At 42.4% G+C, this 25,723-nt stretch overlaps 1 protein-coding gene across 1 annotated transcript in view; it reads right to left on the bottom strand.

Annotated features, from left to right (window-relative positions):
- Nucleotides 1–647: 647 nt before the first annotated feature.
- The window catches only part of LOC144508868 (kinesin-like protein KIF18A), an 83,067-nt gene continuing 57,991 nt past the window's right edge, over nt 648–25,723 (bottom strand). Inside the window, exons 13-17 of the mRNA XM_078237082.1 lie at nt 24,311–24,558; nt 12,874–13,477; nt 10,062–10,172; nt 5,992–6,065; nt 648–808 (exon numbers count right to left, since the gene is read on the bottom strand). Of these exons, the coding sequence (XP_078093208.1) occupies nt 666–808; nt 5,992–6,065; nt 10,062–10,172; nt 12,874–13,477; nt 24,311–24,558 (1,180 nt within the window). The 3' untranslated portion in view covers nt 648–665. The remainder of the gene's footprint in view (nt 809–5,991; nt 6,066–10,061; nt 10,173–12,873; nt 13,478–24,310; nt 24,559–25,723) is intronic.

Genomic DNA, 25,723 nt, shown 5'->3' with positions numbered 1-25,723 from the left:
TATCGGATAAGAATTAAGGAGTTTGTCGTCCAATTAATTTTCATCTAAATAATCCCTTTGTCATGTTTTAATAGGATTTATTTCTCACCCCTTTTGCCATTTGCCAAACATGCCTGCCGTTTAAACGGCTTTGGCACATCCAATATCAAGTTGATAAATTCAGCCCCCCCTCCAATAAAAATAGCATTCTATTTTGTAAAGTAATAAGAGAACAGATTTACAGCAAAGCTGAGAGTGGTATAATGAGCCAGAAAGATTAAAAAGCAACTGTACAATCTGTGAAAAGTCACGCACAGCCTTTCGGCAAAGCTGCGGTGTTCACTGGGGAAATTTCACCAGAATACAGCAAAAGGACATTGAGATGAAACAAGCACAGCACACAAGTACATCAGGAAACATGATAAAACACAGTTCACAAACAAATTTCTCCTTGACTACCTACAGAGCGAGGCAGAGAATGACAACAGACACACCTATGATCCAAAGCTCCATGCCCTCCTGGGGGTGAGGGAGCAACATTGCAAGACTTTACAAGGCTGAAAAAAAAGTTAAAAGAATTAACACTATTCAAAATGCTGCAGGATGAAGTGACACTTGTGTAACATTTATACAAGAACAAACTAATGCAATTAATTACGGTATCACACCTTCACAAGAAATACTGGTCAGAATGCAAATGCTTTATTTGAATTCTTCGAATTGGATTGCGGCAGGAATTCAAAGCCCTGGTTGACTGGGAATGTTGGCAACACACAGCGGATTGTGCTCTTCTTGCCCGCTGGACGGAACCTCGGGCTGCTGTACCGTGCTGTGCAAGGAAAAGACACTTGGGTCACACATGATAACTGTACTTAAAGTGAAATCAACACCACCTATACTTGGTGCTTAAATTAACAGTTACGAATAGAATCTCAGACCCTTGGATCCAGGGGGTCAGGTGCACAGATCAATTAGGGGTTATTAATCTATGGATTATTATTGGCAGTCTTCTTATCCAGCGAATTGATATTTTCAGATAGCACAGACTTAAATGAAGAATACTTTCAGAAACCTGGAACATTCATTCGAATTCTACATGTTGGAAAAGAACGGGAAGTGATTGGTGTAACCCTATTTACTTTGTTCGGCCAATTTGGTGCTTCGTATGATTTTTTTCTTTGCATCTTGGATGAGCTGCAACTAGAATTGGGTTCGTCTCAAAATTCTTCTGTTACATAGCCCAGTAATGTTCTCCAACTGAGAGTAGCATGGAACATTCCCCTTTCTTTAAATGTTCGCTTGATTGCAACTGTTAAACTTCTAAGCTCAGATCAGCAGCAAGATTGATTAGTGGACGTGTTGCCTTTTAACTTGAGGTGGGGGAGGTATGGAGGAGTCAAATCCTATCGTTCTGAGAGCTCTAAATGTTTTAAGCTCCTGCTGAACGCACATTTTCTCTACCTCTCCAGTGCAGTGGAGTGAAGTTGACAGAGGGGGCTGAAATCTTCAACTTACTGCTATTTAATTGAACTGGGATTTCCTCTCCTGATCCAGTCCGGATCTGTAGGCTTTCCAGCTGATGCACTAGACTTACTGGCCGGAATTCTCCCATCTCGCCTGCCGCTGGAATTTTGGTGGGCGGGTTGCGGAGAATGTGAAACGCCATTGACGGTTGGGCGAGCATTTCCGGCTTTTAGACCAGCGCGGCCGGAAGATTCCCCCCAACTGTGTTTGCACTTTGTTCAAGATTCATGGTCTTCATCTGATAGAAGTGGGGTGCTAACCAGTGGCTGTCAGGTAATCTCCTCCATGGCTACTGATCACTGAGACCAGACTTGGAGCAGTTACTTCCATAAGTCCCCAACCTGTTACTTTACTCATAAAAGAGCAACATTGAGATCCAGCGGGCGGCAGAGTGAGGGTGAGATTTTGTATTACTACATGTGCATTTAAAACCGGACAGCAGCTGAACCAAAATTAGGCAGCGAGACCTCCCCAGGCCACTGGAGCGTCCTTCGGAGAATGGGATGTTGATGCACGCAAATTGGGGAGGTAATGATGAAATTAAGATGTCATGTTCCAACGCTGCTGGCCTGAAGGCCATCATTTGCTGCTCCTAGCCACCGCCCTGACTGGGACGTGACCACTGCAGTGGGGGAAAGTTGGAGGGAGGTTTGGAAAATATTTCTGTGGCATTCACTTGTGGATTTTGAGCCTTACAGAATGCCAAATTGTAATGTCTTTGCAGCTCTAAAGTGCTGTATCCATTCCTGATCCTTCCTCCCCCGTCTTGCCCGAATTGTGCTCCATCACCCCCAGTGGTTGCTACGCTGGTGGGTCCTCCAAATTCAAAGCTATACCCAAATGGCTAAAATGCAAGAACACTTAACTGTTGTTAATGTCTGTGTTACTGACCGTGGAGGGCAGCAGTCATTTACTCCGACAGAATTAGGTAGGTTTTAACAGTGCAAGTACATGTGCATTACAAGGAGATGCACTCAGCATCAAAGGCATTTAGGTCGCCTATTGTAATTGTACACGGATGTATCAACCGAATTATTGCTTCTGTTATTATTGAAAATTCATAATTTTCATGGTTAAAAATAAACTTTATTTATTGAGGTCCACTGCATGAGGTCAGTCCTCAATTCTTCACTACAGTGGATGAAATTAATCAAACAAATCTGAACCTTCAAACACTAAGCACAGATGCTAACATTTATTCCATGCTTGGGTTGATCCCAGCCCTTATCCCAAGGAAAGAATAAATGTTTGCATCTGTGCTTAAAAACTATTTACAGTTCAAATTTCAGTATCAGTTAGCAAGGCAGCCATTTCTTGCAGGCTGCAAATGTCACAATTGGCCAGAAATCCAAAACAAGAGGATGTGGAAAAGATTGAAAGGGTACAGAGGAGATTTACAAGGATGTTGCCTGGATTGAGTGGCATGCCTTATGAGGATAGGCTGAGGGAGCTCGGTCTTTTCTCCTTGGAGAGACGTAGGATGAGAGGAGACCTAATAGAGGTATATAAGATGTTGAGAGGCATAGATCGGGTGGACTCTCAGAGGCTTTTTCCCAGGGTGGAAACGGCTGCTACGAGAGGACACAGGTTTAAGGTGCTGGGGGGTAGGTACAGGAGAAATGTTAGGGAGAAGTTTTTCACACAGAGGGTGGTGGACGAGTGGAATTGGCTGCCGTCAGTGGTGGTGGAGGCAAACTCAATAGGGTCTTTTAAGAGAATCCTGGATGAGTACATGGGACTTAATAGGATAGAGGGTTATAGGTAGCCCTAAAAGGTAGGGATATCTTCGGCACAACTTGTGGGGCCGAAGGGCCTGTTTTGTGCTGTAGTTTTTCTATGTTTCTAAAACTAACATTTTACTTAACATATGCAGGAACAGCTAGAGTTGGCCAACATGAGGGGTGGCACGATGGCACAGTGGTTAGCACTGCTGCTTCACAGCGCCAGGGACCTGGGTTCGATTCCCGGCTTGAGTCACTGTCTGTGTGGAGTCTGCACGTTCTCCCCGTGTCCGCGTGGGTTTCCTCCAGGTGCTCCAATTTCCTCCCACATTCTGAAAGACGTGCTGGTTAGGTGCATTGACCTGAACAGGTGCCGAACTGTGACGACTCGGGGAATTTCACAGTAACTCCATTGCAGTGTTAATGTAAGCCTTACTTGTGACTAATAAAAATAAACTTTACTTTATTTGATTTGATGGCTAATTCCTACTAGCTAATCGAAGTCTTTAAAGTTTATTTATTAGTCACAAGTAAGGTTTACATTAACACTGCAATAAAGTTACTGTGAAATTCCCCTCGTTGCCACACTCCGGCACCTGTTCGGGTCAATGCACCTAACCAGCACATCTTTCAGAATGTGGGAGGAAACCGGAGCACCCGGAGGAAACCCACGCAGATATGGGGAGAATGTGCAAACTCCACACAGACAGTGACCCGAGCCGGGAATCGAACCCGGGTCCCTGGCGCTGTGAAGCAGCAGTGCTAACCACTGTGCTACCCTGCCACCCCAGTCATTCTGTGAAAAGCAGATCGTTGCCCTCAGCCAAGACCAATTGTAGTAAAATCATCAAAAGGAGGGAATAAGTTAAAAAATGGAGCTACTTTCCAAAAAAAAACACGGGAAACAAAGAGCTGTTCACAAAGGAGGAATGTTGGGAAGGCGAGTTCCCTGTTGGCAGACCAGATCCAGAGTCTACAATTCTTTAAACAGTCTCTTTCCAACAAGTCGATATTTGGATTTGAAATAGTGATGGCTCAGAATAATTTTCTTCACTGGGTTACAATACAACAGAGATCAGTATCACAGCATGCAGGCATTGACTTGGTCTATCAACACTTTGTGGGACAACAATGATGATAGTACGGGGCGAGTGAGAGAAAGAGGAAATATTTATAAAAGCGAGCGAGGATGCACAAGTCAAAAATCATGCACAAACGAGGCTCAGGAGCGAGAGAAGATGCCCTCGAGAAAGCCATAGGACGTGTGTAACGAATTGCGCCAACGAGAGGGTCATCTATGGATGTGGCTAGGAAAGCATTTTTGGCAAAAGGCAGCAGTGCAGTAGAATGCTCGCAAGATGTTTACTCACAAACTTGACATTTTTATATGAAAAGGAATCTTGTACTCTATTTGATCACTCTGGGTCTGTAATCGGAGTTTAGAAGGATGGGGCGTGCGGGAGGGGGGTATCTCATTGAAACTTACAAGATACTGCGAGGCCTGGATAGAGTGAACGTGGAGAGGATGCTTCCACTAGTAGGAAAAACTAGAACCAGAGGGCACGACCTCAGACTAAAGGGATGATCCTTTAAAACAGAGATGAAGAGGAATTTCTTTAGCCAGAGAGTGGTGAATCTGTGGAACTCTTTGCTGCAGGAGGATGTGGGGGCCAGGTCATTGAGTGTCTTTAGGACAGAGATAGATAGGTTCTTGATTAATAAGGAGATCGGGGTTATGGGGAAAAGACAGGAGAATAGGGATGAGCAAAATATCAGCCATGATTGAATGGCGGAGCAGACTCAATGGGCCGAGTGGCCCAATTCTGCTCCTATGTCTCATAAATTATCGAGCGATCAATACATTTTCACAGACAAATTAATTATTTCTGAAGGGGATAAAAAAAATGTTATGGTGCAACATACAAAACAAGCTAACTAAAAAGACATGTCTATATTTGTGACAGAGATTATATATTGAGACATGGGGTATGGTGTTTAGAACAAGGGGGCTGTGGGTCACTGTTAGTGGATAGGGCAGAAACAAAAGGCAGGAATGTGAAGGGAGACTGTTGGGAAAAGCTGGTACATAATTAAATCGTGATTACATTCTCAACATTTTCCTTTAAAGATGTCATAGAATTATAGAATCCTTAATGTGCAGGAGGCCATTCGGCCCTTCGAGTCTGCACTGACCACAATCCCACCCAGGCCCTATACCTGTTTAGTTACCCCTCTAATCTACCACAACCTGGGACACTAAGGGTTAATTTAACATGGCCAATCCATCTAACCCGTACATCTTTGGACACTGAGGGGCAATTTAACATGGACAATCCACCTAACCTGCACATGTTTGCTCTGTGGGAGGAAACCAAAGCTCCCAGTGGAAACCCAAAGACACGGGGAAGAATGTGCAGACTCCGCACAGACAGTGAACCAAGCCAGGAATCGAACCCGGGTCCCTGGCGCTGTGAGGCAGCAGTGCTAACCACTGTGCCGCCCAATGTCAGTAAGCATTGGGCAGAAAAAGAACTACGGGGCAAGAAAACAATTCAGTCACTGCCTCGTTGAATAGCCATCAGAGGCACAAGACTTAAAGCTCCTGCACCTGCTCTAACCTTTTTCCCCTCAATGTCCTGAAACAAAACTCCACTCAGCACTATTCAAAACAGTATTTATCATACTTCTCATCCACTGTAATTTAGTATTGAGATGCGTAAGCACCAGTATCCGATATTAGACTCTGTTAAAAATCTTCTACAAATACCTGACAATGATTGATTTCTGCTGATGTGTGACCTCCTAGATTTATTCGGGCCATTGACATGGGATGAAATGCCGCTAGGAAATAAAAGAAGTGCAAGGATGATTATCTCATGGAAATCAACAAAGAGCTCACAGAATTAAGTATTTTCCTTTAAATCTTCATAAATAAAAAGAAAGCAAGTCCTCTTGCAATGACTTATGAGGGAGGATTGGACTAGATCCCCCAAGTGATATTAGGATGCCAGACTAGACCCCAGTAGCTGCTCCTTTTTGGCAAAAAATGTGAGGAGAAGATACTTTGCTCAAGGAGTGATTCCACTGACAAAATAGGGATTTTCATATCAAAACAAGCTTCATTCATAACACAATTTAAATATACTTCAAACAAAGGAAACAGCTTAACTATTAACGGATGAACAATAAAAGGAAACAAGTTTAATTCCTAACTTATCACTGTTCCAGTTCCAAATAAGCAACATTCCTTTTACAGACTTAGATGCCACTTTAAATATCGTTTTTACAGATGCACCATAGAATGTATTCTTTCTGGTTGTATCACAGCTTGGTGTGGCTCCTGCTCTGCCCAAGATCGCAAGAAACTACAAAGGGTCACGAATGAAGCCCAGTCCATCACTCAAACCAGTCTCCCACCCACTGACACTGTCTTCGCTTCCTGTTGCTTTGGAAAAGCAGCCAGCATAATTAAGGGCTCCACGCACCTCGAACATACTCTCTTCCATCTTCTTCCGTCGGGAAAAAGATACAAAGGTCTGAGGTCACGTACCAACCGACTCAAGAACAGCTTCTTCCCTGCTGCCATCAGACTTTTGAATGGATCTACCTCGCATTAAGTTGATCTTTCGCTATATCCTAGCTATGACTGTAACACTACATTCCGCACTCTCTCCTTTCCTTCTCTTTGTACGGTATGCTTTGTCTGTATAGTAGAATCGTAGAACAATAGAAACCCTACAGTGCAGGAAGAAGCCATTTGGCTCATCGAATCTGCAGTGACAACAATCCCACCCAAGTGACCCAAGCCGAGAATTGAACCCAGGTTCCTGGTGCTGTGAGGGAGCAGTGCTAACCACTGTTCCACCCTGTCATTCAAACGTGCCGCCCAAGAAACAATATTTCTCACTGTATATTAATACATGTGACAATAATAGATCAAATAAATATACTTGCTATAATAAGTGTAGACAGCTTTGGAGTTTTCTGAGAGAGAGGAGTTTCAGAGTAGCTTGCCAAAACCTCTGTCTTCAAACAATTTGCAGCTTAAACCCCAACTCTAAACTGCAAAAATGTCTTTCCCTCTGCTACAGAACCAGCTCTGCATATTAACCACATCATCACATGACCCTGTCAATCAACTTGATCAAAACCCCAGAAGAAATCTCCATCTATAAACTAAATTCCATTAGCTTTATCCCAAATAAACACTACATGGCTGAAATGAGTAATTATCCCTGCTCTGCCAGCATCGGAGCTGCTTTCCTTCCATACATACCAAATGCCTGTAGAACAAAGCTGAATGTTTAAACATTCCCCTTAAACATAAAAATATATCTATATCAATTGCACTACCATCACACTTTTAGGTTCATTATATTTAAGCTGTGTTGTGAATGAAGCTTGTTTTGATATTACAGTAACTTATAAAGTTTATTTATTTTAAGCACCTACACCAAGTATCGAGGAATATTATGTTTCAATAGATAAAGGTAAAAGTTAAGGTCACCACTGTCCCAGATGATGCTCTTCCCTTTGAGGGGAAGTGTTGACTGGCGGTGATTTAAACTGAGGATCACCACACTTCAGGTGAGGGGCGGGGCAAGGTCGAGGAGATGGGGCTTTCATGAATAACCTCAACCAGTTGGCATTGCTCTGCATCACAAACCAGCCAACCGTCCCTCCAACTGAGCTAACTGACTCCCACGTTTCAATATTGTACTGATCAAATGCAACTCTGCGTTTGTTGGAAAAATCTCCAATCAGCTGCTCTTTGAATGTAAACTGGACCCCATGTAATGGGTAGAATGAGAGCTGCGCTGATTTGCCCTTCACTATTGCTCATTCCTGATCAGGAGAACAAGCAGATGCAAGGCTCCACAGTTAAGTAAAGTAAAGTTTATTTATTAGTCACAAGTAAGGCTTACATTCACACTGCAATGAAGTTACTGTGAAATTCCCCCAATCGTCACGCCCCGGCACCTGTTCGGGTACACTGAGGGAGAATTTAGTATGGCCAATGCTCCTATCCAGCATGTCTTTCAGACTGCGGGAGGAAGCGGGAGCACCCAGAGGAAACCCACGCAGACAACGTGCAGACTCCACACAGACAGTGACCCAAGCCGGGAATCGAACCCGGGTCCCTGGCGCTGAGAGGCAGCAGTGCTAACCACTGTGCCACCGTGCCGCCCATAACACTTTATCGTGTATACCAATCTCTTTACCCCGTGAGCATTTTCAGCTTGAGGTTTCCAAAAGCTCTTCCAGAAAGTAGCACAGAGTGCAGACTGGGCAAAATTACTTTCTACTCGGCCTGCGTGAGAAAACATCCATCATCAAGAGGAAAATACCAACACTGTTGAGCAAAGAAAATTCATTTCAGCATAAAGAGCAACTTCACAAAGGTGCTTTTTTTTCTGTTGAAAGCTTCTGAATAGAAGTGGTAGCAGTCTCCGACATTAAGTGAGACCCAATATCTGTCATCAATTCTACAGCAAGTTCAATCTTGTGGCACCTACATGGGGGATGGTTCTGCTTTTACCGGAGTCAGATTTGGGTACAAATCGTAAGTGATAAAGGGCTCAAACACATGCAATAAATATACCCAGCTGTACAAATACTGTTCATAGCATACAAACTGTGTGCAAATAGAGTTTAGCTTACTAAAACAAAAGGTAAAATAAAAAATAAAATAAAATAAAGAATCAAGAACTAAAGTGATTGGCAAAAGAACCAAAGGTAACAAGGGGACAATCTTTTTTATGCAATGAATGCATTGCCTCAAGGGCGGTGGAGGCAGATTCAGCAACAAAGGGAAATATCTGTAGGGCAATAGGAAAAGGGCTGGGTTTGGGATGAGCTAAATTACTCTTGCATAGAACCGTCACAAGTTGGACAAATCTCCTTTCCTGCTACAACCATTTTGTGATACAATACGTGCGAGCTTTTGATGTACGGTAGGGAGGGTACAATTTTCCAATTCTTTTTTGTTACTTAAAGCTTATTTATTAGTGTCACAAGTAGGCTTACATTAACACTGTAATGAAGTTACTACGAAAATCCCCTAGTCGCCACACTCCAGCGCCTGTTCGGGCACACTGAGGGAAAATTTAGCACGGCCAATGCACCCTAACCAGCACGCCTTTCGGACTGCGGGAGGAAACCGGAGCACCCGGAGGAAACCCACACAGATGCGGGGAGAACGTGCAAACTCGGCACAGACTTGCGATTACATTTAGTTTTTTTTTAAAAAAAGAGATGTTTTTTTAAAATACAAAATGAAATTAGTATCAACTATAATTCCATTACTTTTTTTATTGTATATGTGTCTGACTTTTGGCAACAATTTTAGTTAAACAGTAATTATTGCAAACATGAAGAACATCGTGTCCCTTGCTCATAACATTGGTATCTGTAACGATTCTCCTGACACAATAAATAGTTCAATGATTATTGCCTTAAAGCACAATTTCTGCAGTCACTAATTATGAATTGATATGGTGCCAGGGAAGCTCATAGTTTTAAATTCACTCCAATCTTACCCAAATTAAAATGGCTACTGTGCAAAGCACAGCAGTGCTCTATAAACCGGATTCTCTCCATATTCCAAATAGAGCTCTTGGTGATAATCGGCCAGGATATAATTGAATTGCAGTGCAGGCTCGAGGGACTAAATCTACTCTTGTTCCTAATTGGTGGATAGACACTTATCATTAATAGTGCTTTATCTCTAAAAACAGCATGTTTAAGCTGATCTCAACTTTAAAAACCGCTTGTAAGAACCTTGAACATAATCTCAAAACTAAAGCTTGCTATCAATTCCATTTGCAGTTGACAGACCTTAAAGATCTTCTCTTCCGCTGCGTTGACGGCCTAATGGCAGAAGCTGATGAATGGCCGGTGAACAGTGCTCCGGGCTGGCTCTGAGGTGTAAAATGTGGCAGCACCAACCTTCAAGTGGGAAACAAAACAGCAGTGAGCAAACCAGGAAAAATGAAGGGCTGGGAACAAATTGATGACCCAACTGTTTTCTTAGCCAGGAAAAGAAAAAAAGACCAAGGTAACATGAGGCTGAATGAAGAAAATGACCACAATAAAAAATTAACACATCTTTTTCTTATATTCTGAAAGTAGCCTTTAGTCACTAATTAATTCCAATTGCTCAAAGAAATGCATTTCTCTGTCACCATGTTGTTACAAAGGCTGTCTCTGGTAAATTTGAGGTGATGAGTGATTGCCTCTGGCATTGAAGCTGCATTTGACCGAGTGTGACATCAAGGAGACCTAACAAAACCAAAGCCGAAGGCAATCAAGGCAAAAATTCTTCATTGGTTGGAGTCAAACCTAGCACACAGGAAGGTGGTTGTGATTGTTGGTGATCAATGAACGTTCAAGTTTGGGCTGTTCAGTGGCAAGTAACATTCACACCACACAAGTGCTGGGCAATGACCATCTCCAACCTGGAGAATCTAACCATTTCTCTGTGACATTCAATGGCATTACCATCACTGAATCCACCAGTTTCGACATCCTGGGGAAAACCATTGACCAGAAACTGAACTGGGACCCAGCCATATAAATACTGTGGCTACAAAAGCAGGTCAGAGGCTGGGAATTCTACAGAGAATAACTCACCTTCTGACTCCCCAAAAGGCTATCTTCCATCTACAAGATAAAAGTCAGCGTGATGGAATAATCTTCACTTGTCTGGATGAGTGCGGCTCCAACAACACTCAAGAAGTTCAACACTATTCCAGGACAAAGAAGCCCGCTTGATTGGCACCCATCCATGAATATTCACTCTCTCCACCACTGACATTCAGTGGCAGCAATGTGCACCATCTACCATCTGCACTTTAGCAATACAGCAACATGTATCCTTCAACAGTACTGTCCAAACCTGTGACCTCTACCACCTAGAGACAAGGACAGCAGATGCATGGGAACACCATCTATCTGCAAGTTCCCCTCCAGCCACATACTATCGTGACTTGAAATTATATCACTGTTCCTTCACTGTTGGTGGGTCAAAATCCTAGAATCCCCTTCTTAACAGCACTGTTTGTTAGTTTTCCTACAGGATATGAACTGCAGAAGTTCAACCACATCTTCTCAAGGGTAAATAGGGGATGGGCAATAAATGATGACCTCGTCAATGATGTCTGCATTCCCTAAACAAATAAATTTTTTAAAAATTGAGGAGGAAAATCTTTCCAACAAGATTTTGTCTCAGAGTACTAAGCGAACCGATTGTTTAAGTTTATTTATTAGTATCACAAGTAGGCTTACATTAACACTGCAATGAAGTTACCTAGAAAATCCCCTTGTTGCCACACTCCGGCACCTGTTTGGGCACATGGAAGGAGAATTTACTATGGCCAATGCACCTAACCAGCATGTCTTTCGGACTGAGGGAGGAAACCCATGCAGACACGGGGGGAACGTGCAGACTCTGCACAGACAGTGGCCCAAGCTGGGAATCGAACCCGGGTCCCTGGCACTGAGAGGCAACAGATCTAACCATTGTGCCACCAGTCACTGCAATCACTGAGAGATGCCAACCAATCAACTGTCATAATGCCTACAGCACGTCTGGTGCTCTTGTATACTGGCAATTAATCATCATATCCCCCTTTTGTTACACCCACAAGTTCAGTTTCAAGGCATTTCCATTCTTGCACAGCAGCAAGCACGCCAATACACTGCATCGGAAGCTTCAACAAATTTTAAAATTTAACCAGATAAAGGCCAGAGTACATGCAATATATGAATGGATTTCAAAAATTCAGGAATACAACAATTTTTTTTTCTGGTTAGAAGGCATTGTGGCTAATGACACGAGATGGAAAATGCAAGGAAGCCAAGGAAAAATCTTCAACTGAGAACTGAAACAGCCCATCCTGCGATGGCAAGTAAAAGTTCAAAATCTCATTGCATCACAACTCAAAAAGAAAAAATTCTGGAAAAACTCAGTGGGTTTGGCAGCATCTAAAGTTTATTTATTAGTCACAAGTAAGGTTTACATTAACACTGCAATGGAAGTTACTGTGAATTTCCCCTAGTCGCCACACTCTGATGCCTGTTTGGGTCATTGCACCTAACCAGTGCGTCTTTCAGGCTGTGGGAGGAAACCAGAGCACCCGGAGGAAACCCACACAGACACAGGGAGAATGTGCAAACTCCACACAGACAGTGACCCAAGCCGGGAATCGAACCCGGGTCCTTGGCGCTGTGAAGCAGCAGTGTTAACCACTGTGCTACCGTGCCGCATCTGTGGAGAGAGGAACAGAGTTGTCAGTTTGACTCTCTTTTTGAGTTATATGGAGTCAAAACATTAACTCCTGTTGGTTTTCTCTCTCTACAGATGCTGCCAGACCCCAGTTGAGTTTTTCCAGCATTTTCTTTTTTTAATTACAGATTTTTAAAAAAATTAATTTTTAGGACATGAGCGTCGCTCACAGGCCGGCATTTATTGCTGATCCCTAGTTGCCCTCGTAGAGCAGTTAAGAGTCAACTACATTGTTGTGGCTTCCAGCATCCGCAGATTTTTGCATCATGGTTTTCCTGTTTCAGTGATGCCTAAATATTTAGTGGGACAAACATGAAAGACAAATTCAGCTGTATAAAGAGTGGTTAATAAAAATAGACAAACCTCTGTAAAAATGAATTATTGGTCTGCGGGAAGTTTTCATGGCTCACAGTAACTTCTGGTCTCTGAACAGCTGAAGGACCAATGGTTATGGTTGCGTCCAAGCAAGTGTGATCACCTGCATCTATGGTTTCGAAGGTTTCATTCAAATTTGGATTTGGATTCTTTGCCAACATGGAAGCAGAGGTGGCCTCTTGGAAATTACAGCCAATGGGAGCGAGGACAGCTGGAGCAATCCTCTCCTTGGTCACAGTTTGTGGATAGCTTCTTTTCATGGGCTGCTGAGCTGAGGTCACAAAGTTAGTAGCTTTGTTGCCAATGGTATTGCTCCGATTTGAAAATGGTTGGGTCTCCTTCCTCGCAATGGTCAACGGGTCAGTTATGGTCCTTTTGCGTTTTCTACGTAACTCAGGGATTGAGGGATTACATGGGGAAATCTCATCCTTTGTTCGTCTTCTCTTTAATGGCGGTCGTGCCTTATGAGGTTGTTTGGCTGGTGACCTGAGCTCTGTTAGGCACCGCTTTGTAGGTGGTCGTTTGCGAGTACCAGCGCTTAACAGGATTTGTTCAGTTGATTGCGCAGTTCCATCTTCTTTTTCAAGTGGAGCTGAGAGACAGAACAACAAAATTAAGCCTTAGCATTCAAAAAGAAAACATCCAAATGTGAGAGAGTTTTATATAATAATGCTACCAAACCATTTTTGGGGGTTTAAACGGGGAGATTGCTCAGACCGTGAGGTTTGAGGTCTACGGCCTGTGCCACACTCTTTCAAATCCAACAGAAGGGACATGTTGGCAGCAGGATTCAAATTCAGGCTTTTATTTGATTGCTCATTACTCCAGTCATGTAGTTACGAACACTGATTTGGAAATTTTTGATGTTCTGGTTGGGACTCTACTTTCTGTTCGTTCGTAAAGCAAAAGTAAAATAAAGTTTATTTATTAGTCACAAGTAAGGCTTACATTAACGCTGCAATGAAGTTACTGTGAAATTCCCCTAGGTGCCACAGTCCGGCACATCCTTCAAACTGTAGGAGGAAACCGGAGCACCCGGAGGAAACCCACCCAGCAGTGCTAACCACTGTGCCACCGTGCCGCCCAAGAAGGACAAAAAGTGTGCCATTCATTCAAGAATAACTTATATAATGTCTTTAAATTGGAGCCAGACTGTGGTAGTTAATTATTATAGTAATGTAACAATCAGGACGATTTATCATTCTTTCTGTGCAATTCCCAAAGTTGAGCAATGTATCCATAAGAGAGTGAATATCAAACTTAGCTAGAGACTGAAAAAAACTTTTTATTCATGGGATGTGGGTATTGTTGGCAAGGCCAGCATTGCTTTGTCTACTTCCAATTGCCCTCAGGAAGGTGCTGACAAACCATTTTCTTGAATGCAATGGTGTGTGTTTCTGGGCGTTATACAGAATCATTTTGACTGAAAGGTCCCAAAATCAAAGTAGTAATGTTCATTTCTGCCAATAGAAACGTACGCAGGTGTATATTAGGTAAGAGAGTTTGTGCTTGGCTGCGACACCCACAACCTTCCCAAATCATTTCCAAGGTTGAATATTATCTAGGCTTATAAATGAGGGATGGGTGAGGAACTGGAGAGCGTTGCCAGCACCTATGGGTCTTTAAAAGTTAAAGTTTATTTCAAAAGTTTATTTATTAATCACAAGTAAGGCTTACATTAACACTGCAATGAAGTTACGGTGAAATTCCCCTAGTCGCCACATGCCGACGCCTGTTCGGGTCAATACACCTAACTAGCACGTCTTTCAGACTGTGGGAGGAAACCCACGCAGACGCGGGGAGAACGTGCAAACTCCACACAGACAGTGACCCAAGCCAGGATCGAACCCGGGTCCCTGGCGCTGAGAGGCAGCAGTGCTAACCACTGCGCCACCGTGCCGCCCATATTTATTTATTAGTCACAAGTAGATTTACATTTACTGTGAAAATCCCATAGTCGCCACACTCCGGTGCCTGTTCGGTTACACCGAGGGAGAATTTGGCATGGCTAATGCACCTAACCAGCGCATCTTTCAGACTGTGGGAGGAAACCCACGCAGACACAGGGAGAATGTGCAAACTCCACACAGATAATGACCCAAGCTGGGAATTGAACCCGGGTCCCTGGCGCTGTGAGGCAGCAGTGCTAACAACTTTGTCACCGTGCAGGTCTGCAACCTTGTGGGATTTGGCTCCTTCTGAGGAAGGAATTGGAAAAAAAGCCAAATTTATATTTAGCTGATGGTTATTCCATGAAACTATGGTTGATTTTGTGGTATTACTTGAAATCCTGGAAGACTGTAAGACCATATGAGGTCATTCTGTAACTACTAATGCTTGAGGATAATACTTGTGGTTGTACAGGCTAGTTTGCTAGCAAAATGCAAAAATACTTTCAGCCTATTGTCTGCTCGGCTGAATTCTACATTCTGCACATTACATCTGGTTAAAGCCGCATAAAGACTTTTAGTAATGATGCTTGTGGTTGACTTGGAAGTGTTGATAATAGAATTCTTCAGTCACAAAATACCAAATCTAATTTTGAATATCTGATAATGCATGGAAAACTCAAAAACCAACCACGAAGGCTGGGACAGAATCTGTGTGACTGCTGATGAAGCCAATTTAGCAGCAGACGACATGGCCAATGATTTTCTGGTTTCTGCAGTTATAATTCAGGAAATGAGAGAGAGGAACGCAAGAAAATTACAATCACCAGAGAAGTACTACTGAGCAAAAAGAAAGTAAAAGGGAAATAATATTTAACCAATTGTTTGGAGTTCTATGAAGAAGTAATGTACTGTGGATAAAGGGGAATATCAGCAGATGTACTGTACTTGTACTGTATAACTGCAGAGAGAAAGAATGTTACTAAGGAAAAGTGAGGGGCTAAATTGCTGTACTTGGTCATTTATGCCACAGAGGAAGGCCATTTGCTTCATTGAGTCTATGTTGATTCTTTGTAGAGGAATCCAGTCAGTTGCACTGGACCGCTCTATCCTTGCAGCTGTGCAGATATATTTCCTTCAAGTGTCATCTAATTTCCTTAAGAAGTCTGTGATCATCTCCACTTTCATCACCTTCACGGGCAGTGATTTCCAAGTTATTACCACTTGTGTAAAAAAAGTTTCTCCTCACATTCCCATTATATTTCTTGCCCAAAACCTCATCCAGTGTTCCCTTGTCCTCATGTTATGGGCTCAGTTTTTCCTCATCTACTTTATCCAAACCCATCATAACCTTGAACACATCTCGCAAATCATTGGTCAATCTCCTTTTGTTCCAAGGAGCACAAACCCAGTTTTTCTACCCGAACCCCTGTAAACTAAACCCCCCCCCCCCAAATCCCTGGAATCACTCTGGTAAAGATATCTCAAAGTGCTTCACTCATATCCTTCCTAAAGTGCAGTGAGCAGAACTGGATGTAGAGACCTAATGTGGAGATGCCGGCGTTGGACTGGGGTGAACACAGTAAGAGTTTTAACAACACCAGGTTAAAGTCCAACAGGTTTATTTGGTAGCAAATAAATGGCAAATAAATAAATAGTAAATAAATAAATAAATGGCAAATAAATATAATGGTATTTGCTACCAAATAAACCTGTTGGACTTTAACCTGGTGTTGTTAGAACTCTTACTGTGTAGAGACCTAACCAGAGCTTTATAAATGTTCAGTATAACTTCCCTGCTTTTGTACTTGAAACCTTGTGGGAATGGTCAAGAACTGTCGTAATGAGGGCGGCATGGTAGCATAGTGGTTAGCACTGCTGCCTCACAGTGACAGGGAGCCAGGTTCGATTCCTGGCTTGGGTCACTCTGTGCGGCGTCTGCACATGCTCCCCATGTCTGCGTGGGTTTCCTCCGGGTGCTCCGGTTTCCTCCCACAGTCCGAAAAACATGCTGGTTAAGTGCATTGGCCGTGCTAAATTCGCCCTCAGTGTACCCGAACAGGTACCGGAGTGTGGTGACTCGGGGATTTTCACAGTAACTTCGTTGCAGTGTTGACATAAGCCAACTTATGACTAATAAATTAACTTTTAACTTTAATGGTAAAATATCATACCGCCCAAATAATGACCTTGATGAAAAAATATGCCACGAGTCACATCCATGCCCAAGTATTTGCATAATCTTTGAGAGAGACTCGATTACTGAGTGCCCCATCTTTTGTGTAGGGCAGGTTTTTAACCAGCTACCCAGGTTTAAAACTGATGTTGCAGATATTCCAACACAAGCAGGAGATCAAGTTAATGGTGGCTGTTGATCAGGCACATACGGACAACATGGTGAACCTGCAACACCAGTTTTATCATGGGTAGCAAGTTGAAAATCTATCAATAATACACTGGAATACTAGCAGCAAAATACAGTCCCACTAAAAATGGAAATTAGTATCTGCTTCTGAGTTCCCCCAGGGCTTTCTGCTTTGCAAGTTTGAAATTGTTGCATAATCTGTTCATCCCGCTCCCTTCTTTCTGAGCTGCTTAGTTACTTCGCGCACACCTGGTATTTCGAGAGCTCCTGTACAGATTGCTAAACCCATTGGTAGAACCACAAGTGCTGCAGGTAACAGGAATGACACAGGCTTACAGACAGAAAGGGTCAACTTGATGAATATAATGTTGAAAGAAAAGTTTTCTGCTAACCAAGCTTTCACTCTCTTACTTCTGAACCGTTATGGTCTTAACATGTCGCGTGCTTCTCTTAAACATTTGACACCTTTTATTTTCTTTACAGATTGCACGCTCTTTTCAACTAAAGTCACAATTCTTTTTACAAAGGCACCTTCTGGATAAACTGAGCAACAGCCATGACTCAGTAGTCACATCCTCACCTGAGTCAGAAGATTGAGAGCTTATGCTCCACTCCAGAGATTTGATCACAGAGCCCAGAGTGTTACACTGTCAGAGGTGCCACCTTTCAAATCAGATCTTAATCCCAGCCAGTACCATCCTTAGTGGATATAAAAGATTCCATGACCACTATTTTGAAGAAGAGTTCTCTCCAGCACCCTTGATAATATTTAACCCTTAAGCAACATCACAGGAAAATCTCTGTTCTCTGGCATGCTCCAGGAATGGGAGGTGCTGGTTAATCAAATATGCCGGTTAACTGCAATGTAGAAACATAGAAACCCTACAGTGCAGAAGGAGGCCATTCGGCCCATCGAGTCTGCACCGACCACAATCCCACCCAGGCCCTCCCCCCACATATTTTACCCGCTAATCCCTCTAACCTACGCATCCCAGGACTCTAAGGGACAATTTTTAACCTGGCCAATCAACCTAACCCGCACATCTTTGGACTGTGGGAGGAAACCGGAGCACCCGGAGGAAACCCACGCAGACACGAGGAGAATGTGCAAACTCCACACAGACAGTGACCCGAGCCGGGAATCGAACCCGGGATCCTGGAGCTGTGAAGCAGCAGTGCTAACCACTGTGCTACCGTGCCGAAAGTTCTGTGCTTTCATCCAAGGAGAGAGCTCCAGGATGATCACGCAGGTGTCAAGGTCTCCCGAGAGGTGAGAGTGCGCATAAATCAGGTCAGCAGGGTCAACGGGAAATGGTGCTGCAGAGACGTGTGAGGCTGAGACCAAAGCCAGCACCGGCTGCCAATAACTATTACTCTTGGGTTTGAGATCACTCATCAAAAGTGGACCCGACCCCAGAACTCCAGTTAATGGAGAATTCTGCTTCGTAGTGTGCCAGGTATCCAAAGTTTTATTGTACACTGTTGTTTGTGGAATTTTGCTGTGTGCAAATTAACTGCCATGTTTTCTATTTCTATGACGACACTTTAAAAAACACTTCATTGGTTGTAAAGCAATTTGAAGTGTCCTGAAGTCCATTATAAATGAAGGTTTCAATTTCTTTCTATACGGAGAGAGCAACGAAACAGGCATTCACAATTATTTGCAAGCTTCATAATGGCTAAAGTTTTACTACTGTGGAACATTAGTGATCCATTTTAGCACTTCTTTAACTGCACCGTCTTTATCTATTTATAAGATAAACAACGTCATGTTGCATTTCAGAATAAATCAAAATGAGAACTGTAACTCTGCATTAGGGGTGGTATAGTTTTACTGTTTGATTACATGCTCCGAGAAAAATAAATTATAACTTTTGCAATTCACTTTTATTTAAACAAAAACCACAAATTGGGTTACTTCTGTATTTATAAATAAAAGAAATTTACGAGGCTCTTTATCCCTGTCATTTGCTCCTGAACTGTAGTTAGCTTTTAACACTTGCATACGAAATACATTCCTGCTCTAACAAAAGCGAACGATATTTTTTTAAAATTTTAAACTTGGGGACAAGGCAATACCAAGATTTGTTTGGTGGACTTTTATATTTCATGACCTCAGGATGTGCTGAAGCACTTTGCAACCAGCGAAGAGCTCCCTGACTATTACAGCTAGAAACACAACCGTGAATTTGCACAATGTCAGCTCCCTTAAACAGCATATAAGACCAGATAATCAGTTTTAGTGATGCTGGTAAGGGATAAAGATTAGCCAGGATATCAGGGGGAGCTCACCTGCCCTCCTTCAAAATAGTGCCGGAAGATCTTTTGCATCTCTCACAGAGACAGAAGTCACAACACTAAATGCCCCCTAACTTAGCACTAATAGTAAATCTCACTGAGAAACAGCATTTAGCTCCTCAGGGAAAATGCCACACAGGCACTGAAAACAACAGTCTTCTGGCGATACGGGTGACGCGGATTGTTAAAGCATGCAAGTTGATTTTGCAACTGATTATGCCATATCTGATCCGGACGTTCTTGTTGTAAACAACGCATGCCAACCCTGATAAATCCTTACGGAAATCTAACAATCTTTTGATGAAATGTGAGATGAAGGTGCTGAGAAGTGGCATGCATTCCCCACTGCCTGATTTCATAGATTTATTGTAGTTTTGTGCAAGGAGTTTGCACCCGTGGGAACTAGGCTGACATTGGCCCAAAGTGGCTTTTAAAGGATGATTTACAGCTAAGGGAGGGGAACGTTATCCACAAATGTCTGTGTTGGATTCAAATACAGGGCTGAAAGTATCCTCTATGCTGGACTGCCACTATATAACGTTGGCACAGTGGTTAGCACTGCTGCCTCACAGCGCCAGGGACCCAGATTCGATTTCCAGCTTAGGTCACTGTCAGTGTGGAGTTCACACGTTCTCCCAGTGTCTGCGTGGGTTTCCTCCGGGTGCTCCGGTTTCCTCCCACAGTCCAAAGACGTGCTGGTTAGGTGAAATGGCCATGCTAAATTCTCCCTCAAGTGTACTCGAACAGGCGCCGGAGTGTGGCAACTAGGGGATTTTCACAGTAACATAATTGCAGTGTTAATGCAAGCCTACTTGTGACTAATAAATAAACTTTACTTTAACTTTATTAAACCATTTCAATTTATAAAATAGAAAGTTGTGTGAAAAGTTGTATTTTTTTTTAAAAACATGGTTCCTACCCTAACATCTCGATATGCTTTCTAATCTTAATTCTGAATGGCAGTGGAAACAACTTTTCCTATGAGTAATAAGGCGGTAACCCAATCTTGTTTATCTGTTGGAACCCTAAATTTCTGCATCATTACTCACTCTAACCACCGAGCACAGCTCAGAGTGAACATCTCTTGAACACACCAACATTGAGTCATTTTTAAAAGCCATTTGTGACAAATTTGTAAACAAAAAAAAGAGTCAGTGCTTTCAACAAGTAAAAGTTGAACAACTTTGCTAAAAAATATTATATAAAGTTTGTAAGGAGAAAATACTAAAACATTACGTTGAGTAACACATGCCGGATTTAAACATTAATATGGTGCAGTAACATTTGGACATAACTGACACATTACTCAAAACCACACTGGCATATGAATCAATGCTGCAATATCCTGCAATGTCTCGTGAGTGCCAATTCTTAGTGCACGAGGGTAGATGTCAACCTGTACGATTGTGGAGGGTTTCAAACCACATTCTCACCTAACGTTTTCAAGTTCAGTTCCCTGCTACTGAGATTAACTAACACATCGTAGACCAAGGATCAAACCAGGAGCCTTAGACATCCCATGTTGCAGATAATGTGGACAGAATTTGCTTAATAAGGGTAGTTCGTACAATACCAAATCAGGTACTCATCTGTTATCCTTGCTCTTTTTCAATAATCATGGAATACCTACCTGTATGAACACAAGGCAGATGATGCGTGTGCAAAATTATGCCTGAAAACCGACAGCTAACACCAAACTGCCCTTTTAGCAACCAGAAGCTAATAGCTTATGTGTAGAGTATCAACATGCAGATTGCTACAAACATATCATCCCATGTTGACAGGGGTTACCTGAGCCTCTAGCCTCACTTAGCTGGCTGCAAAGCTGCTCAAGTCTCTGTGGCCTGATGGGCTTTCCAAAATGGCCTTCCGCCTGGGGTATATTGGTTATTAAAAGATGTAATAATGTTTTGTTGTGGTAGAAGTGGCTAAATAAAGGGTTATGGCCTCAATAGGGTCACAGATTAATTGTGCAGATTTTGGCATTACAAGCACACAGTGGTCAAGTATTGTTTTTTAAATTTCTTCAGCTCCCAGAATGTGCATTACAGATATGTTCACCTTCAATTTGTACATTTCACATTAGTTGTGCCCTAAATTTTCCACTTTTTTCCCCCATGTACAGTGAATAAAAACTAATTCTGTTTCAGTTGAAGCCCTATTTTGTAGGAACATCGACTTGACAATACTATTTGTGGACTACTTTAGCTTCAGTTTAAAGCTTTCAATATTACATTATGGCAGCAGAGAAAAGGGCATTGTATTTACATTATATTCGGCAATAAAATTTAACTAGTCTGCAAGCTCATCTCTTGGTAAGGGAAGAAATGACTTTTACAACACGATTGAATATAAAAGCCTCAGTCAACTGTATTATCTAACCTCATACCAAAGCCCTTGGCTGGCAAAGGATGTTCAACAACACAGTAACACAGAAGAAAATAAGGAAAAGGATCATCTACATGCCAAGAAGTCACTGTTAAATAAGAAAGGGAAAACCGAGTCTTGGATTATTACTACTTATACAAGCAAGTAGGGATTTGGCTGTTCTCAAGATTAAATGCTCAAACTCATTCAGCCTCTCAAGAAATCAAAGTAACTGCTGACAGCAGATTGGGATTTTTTTTTAGACGGGAGAAATCGAAATTATGAACCAGCAAAGTAAGCCCCGAAGCCTTGGCACTGATTATTTGTTGAAAGTTCCCATATGTTGCTAAAAGATCCAATTTAGACTGTATATATGGAATTCGGTTGTTGCAATTAAATTAGAGAAATGTCCACACGTGCTCGGTGCTGCCTCTGATCCTCTAGTAAGGAATACTGATCGAAAATCAGTAGGTGGTCTTTGGCAAAGACTCCATTTTATCTTTCCGTTAGGATTGCAAATGCATTATTCGATTGGCATAGCTATTTAAAATCTTACGCTTTCGCTTATAAGTAGGAATAATGGGGTTAGGCAAGATGTTAACGTTTTAGACGTGTAGAACTGATTTTGGAGAAAAGCAGAATGGCACAAAAATAATTGATTGGATTTTAACCTGGTTGGAATAAATGACTGACTGCTAAGGCAGAAAACTAACTAGCCATTTTTTTTTATAAACGTAGTGATTGGGGTAATGAAAGTTCAGAAGGAATCCCTCACTCTCATGACAAGGTTACCAGGAGGTAATGAAAAAGTAGGAACTTCATGGTCATCAGTAGATACTTAATTCCAGATATCTTTATTGAATTCAAATTCCACCATCTGCTGTGGCGGAATCTGAACCCGGGTCCCCAGAACATTAGCTGAGTTTCTGGATTAATAATCTAGTTATAATACCAGTTGTCCTTCACCTCCCCATAGTGAGTGACATAGCTGCAAAAAGTCTGTTTTGTTTTAAATATTACAACGCAATTTAGTTTAAAGGCAGCAGCCACATAGTTAAATTTTTACCAGGCAATTTTCCTGCGATTGTAGGGACAAAGTACAGGGTTGCGATTAAAATTTTTACAACACGTTTTAAAAAGATTGAGCAATCATTAGCTGCAGTTATGCTACAAGTCTGCACACTACGAGCCATCTCGAATTGCTGTAATAAAAACTCTCTCCTGCTGTCAAGTTATGGATTTGAAAGATCTGGATTCTTAGCTAAATAATTACCTCAGCCTTGTTAATCCCTTAAAAACCGTACAAGACTATTCTGAAAGCAGTTTGTCTGTTTAACAGAAAACAGAAACTCCACTTTTAAATGAGTTGCAATTTACACTTCAGGGCACTGTTAGCCCTCACAAATTTGTCATGCAAAAGGGAACCATATGAAGGTGGCAATTTAAAAGAAAGCCCAGACTGTGGTTAGTGGAAAATGTCACACACAATCCCAGCCATTTACAGTCATGGCACACCACAATTCTCGGTCATCTATAATTAACATAAATGAGGAGATATGGATTTACCAAACAACATGGAAAATCTATGTCTTGGAATCTCTTGGTTTCTTTCATAAACCCAATTAAGCTGATTTTCGGAGCAGGGTTTTAAAGCCCGGATCCAGGAATGTAAACGGTTGTTGGGCTTCTCGTCATGAGTGGCTACTAACTTAGTTTTGGTCATCAATTGAACCGAGGTTTATTCAACTTAATGTGGGATTATGGCGATTGAGAAATGCATTTATTATTCTTTAAGCATGTGGAGGCATAGATCGGGTGGACTCTCAGAGGCTTTTTCCCAGGGTGGAAATGGCTGCTACGAGAGGACACAGGTTTAAGGTGCTGGGGGGTAGGTACAGTGGAAATGTTAGGGGGAAGCTTTTCACACAGAGGGTGGTGGGTGAGTGGAATCGGCTGCCGTCAGTGGTGGTGGAGGCAAACTCAATAGGGTCTTTTAAGAGACTCCTGGATGAGTACATGGGACTTAATAGGATGGAGGGTTATAGTTAGGCCTAAAAGGTAGGGATATGTTCGGCACAACTTGTGGGGCCGAAGGGCCTGTTTTGTGCTGTAGTTTTTCTATGTTTCTACGTCATTTCTGCCATTCCCAACCTTGCCCTTTAAGTGCAGCTTTAATACGAGGGGGTGAGAAGGTAAGGTAGAGTGGGCACCTTCCTAAAGAAAATTAACACTACAAAAGTAACAGCGCTGAAAGTGATAAAAATCAGCAAACAGTTTTAAGGCTGGTTAAAAATGAGATGAACAAATGTACCTGTAAGAATCGAATTGCAGGTCAACTGGGGTTAATTTCAAATGGTGAATGAAAGAATGTAAACAAGTATTTCTTTCAAAAACAATGACATTAAGTTTGGAGATTTATTGTGCAGTTAGATAATGGCGGTAGTGTACATTTCTTGTGTCAGCAGATGAGGCCGCGGGACACAAAGTAAGGAGGAAAGAGGCTTACCAGTAAATTCAAATAGGCTTTCGGGCACAAATTGTAGTTTAGAAAGTGAGGCAAGAGCTATTATTTTCGACTGTTGGTTTTCTTTAAATTCGTCTGCATTTATTTGATCAGCCCATAGGACGGCTTTCTCTCCCCGTACGAGACGTTCCAGTTCATTGAATTGTGTTACTGCCTCGGCGGTTGCAAGGTCAGCTTCTTTCAGTGTGGAGAACTGCTTGCGTACAATCTGCAGCAGGGTGGTCACCAGCCTGGAATTGAAACAGACAAAGGGGCAATCTTTCAGTTCCATTACTCAGATCCAGCGACAACCAACCTTTCACAACTCCCTCCCCTCTCTTCCAAGGAGGCTAACATTTAGTCCTTGGCACAGGGGTGGCAGGGTGGTTAGCATTGCTGCCTCACAGCACCAGGGACCCGGATTTGATTCCCGGTCTGTGCGGAGTCTGCACGTTCTCCCCGTGTCTGCGTAGGTTTCCTCCGGGTGCTCCGGTTTCCCCCCCCCCCACACTCCAAAGATGTGCTGGTTAGGTGAATTGGTCATGATAAATTCTCCTTCAGTGTACCCGAACTGGCGCCGAACAGACTGTGCTGACTAGGAGAAGTCTCACAGTAACTTCATTGCAGTGTGAATGTAAGCCTACTTGTAACTAATAAATAAACTTTAACTTTAGTTTGTCCTTGATCAAATTCTGCCACTAATCTGCAAACTGTATTGTTGCAGCCGCCACTCATCATGATGCGGAAATTCACTGCTGCTTACTCTCCACTTTAAGTAGTCACCAGCCAATGGAGGTTATGGAGTTGATTGTTCAGAGATGTGTTGCTGGCACATGATTTTCCCTTCTCGTAATGGTCCCCTTTGGTTTTGTTTTTAAATCACTTCTTCTACTTAACCATCTCATGTTTTCCACAAACACTTGAGGATATCCGATTTACTTTCTCTCCCTGTTCCAACTCATCAGTAATATTTGCCCCTATCGAAGGGGTCATACTCAGGAAGTGAACGAGTCCATTCTCTCCAGAGATGCTCTGCCTTACCGCTCGAGTGTTTCCAGCATTATGTCTTCCTTTCAGAATTCCAGCACCTATAGTATTTTTCACTTTGCATTTTGATTATATTCAGGGTGCTGTGCAATGGAGTTTATTTTAATTTAACCATCAAGGATAGGCTTCCTGGAAAGGAGTCAGCCTGGCCTGGGCATTACCCAATCCATATCCTGGCTAATATCAAACTGTAACTGACAATGAAAATACGTAGCACGACAGTTAGCAGCCGAAAAGCGACAGGATGATGACATTTTGGTGCATATTCTTCAGCGACAACTGGAATAAGTCAGTGTCAGATTTCAAAAGATAATAGGAATCCTATTTGGAAGCAGCATTCTCTGCATCTTTTCTGAGAATTGCGAGGGT

Source organism: Mustelus asterias, chromosome 21, assembly GCF_964213995.1.
Source record: "Mustelus asterias chromosome 21, sMusAst1.hap1.1, whole genome shotgun sequence".
In the NCBI taxonomy this organism is placed as follows: Eukaryota; Metazoa; Chordata; class Chondrichthyes; order Carcharhiniformes; family Triakidae; genus Mustelus; species Mustelus asterias.
The sequence above is the reverse complement of the archived record's forward strand: the minus strand, read 5'-3'. Positions and strand labels throughout refer to the sequence as shown.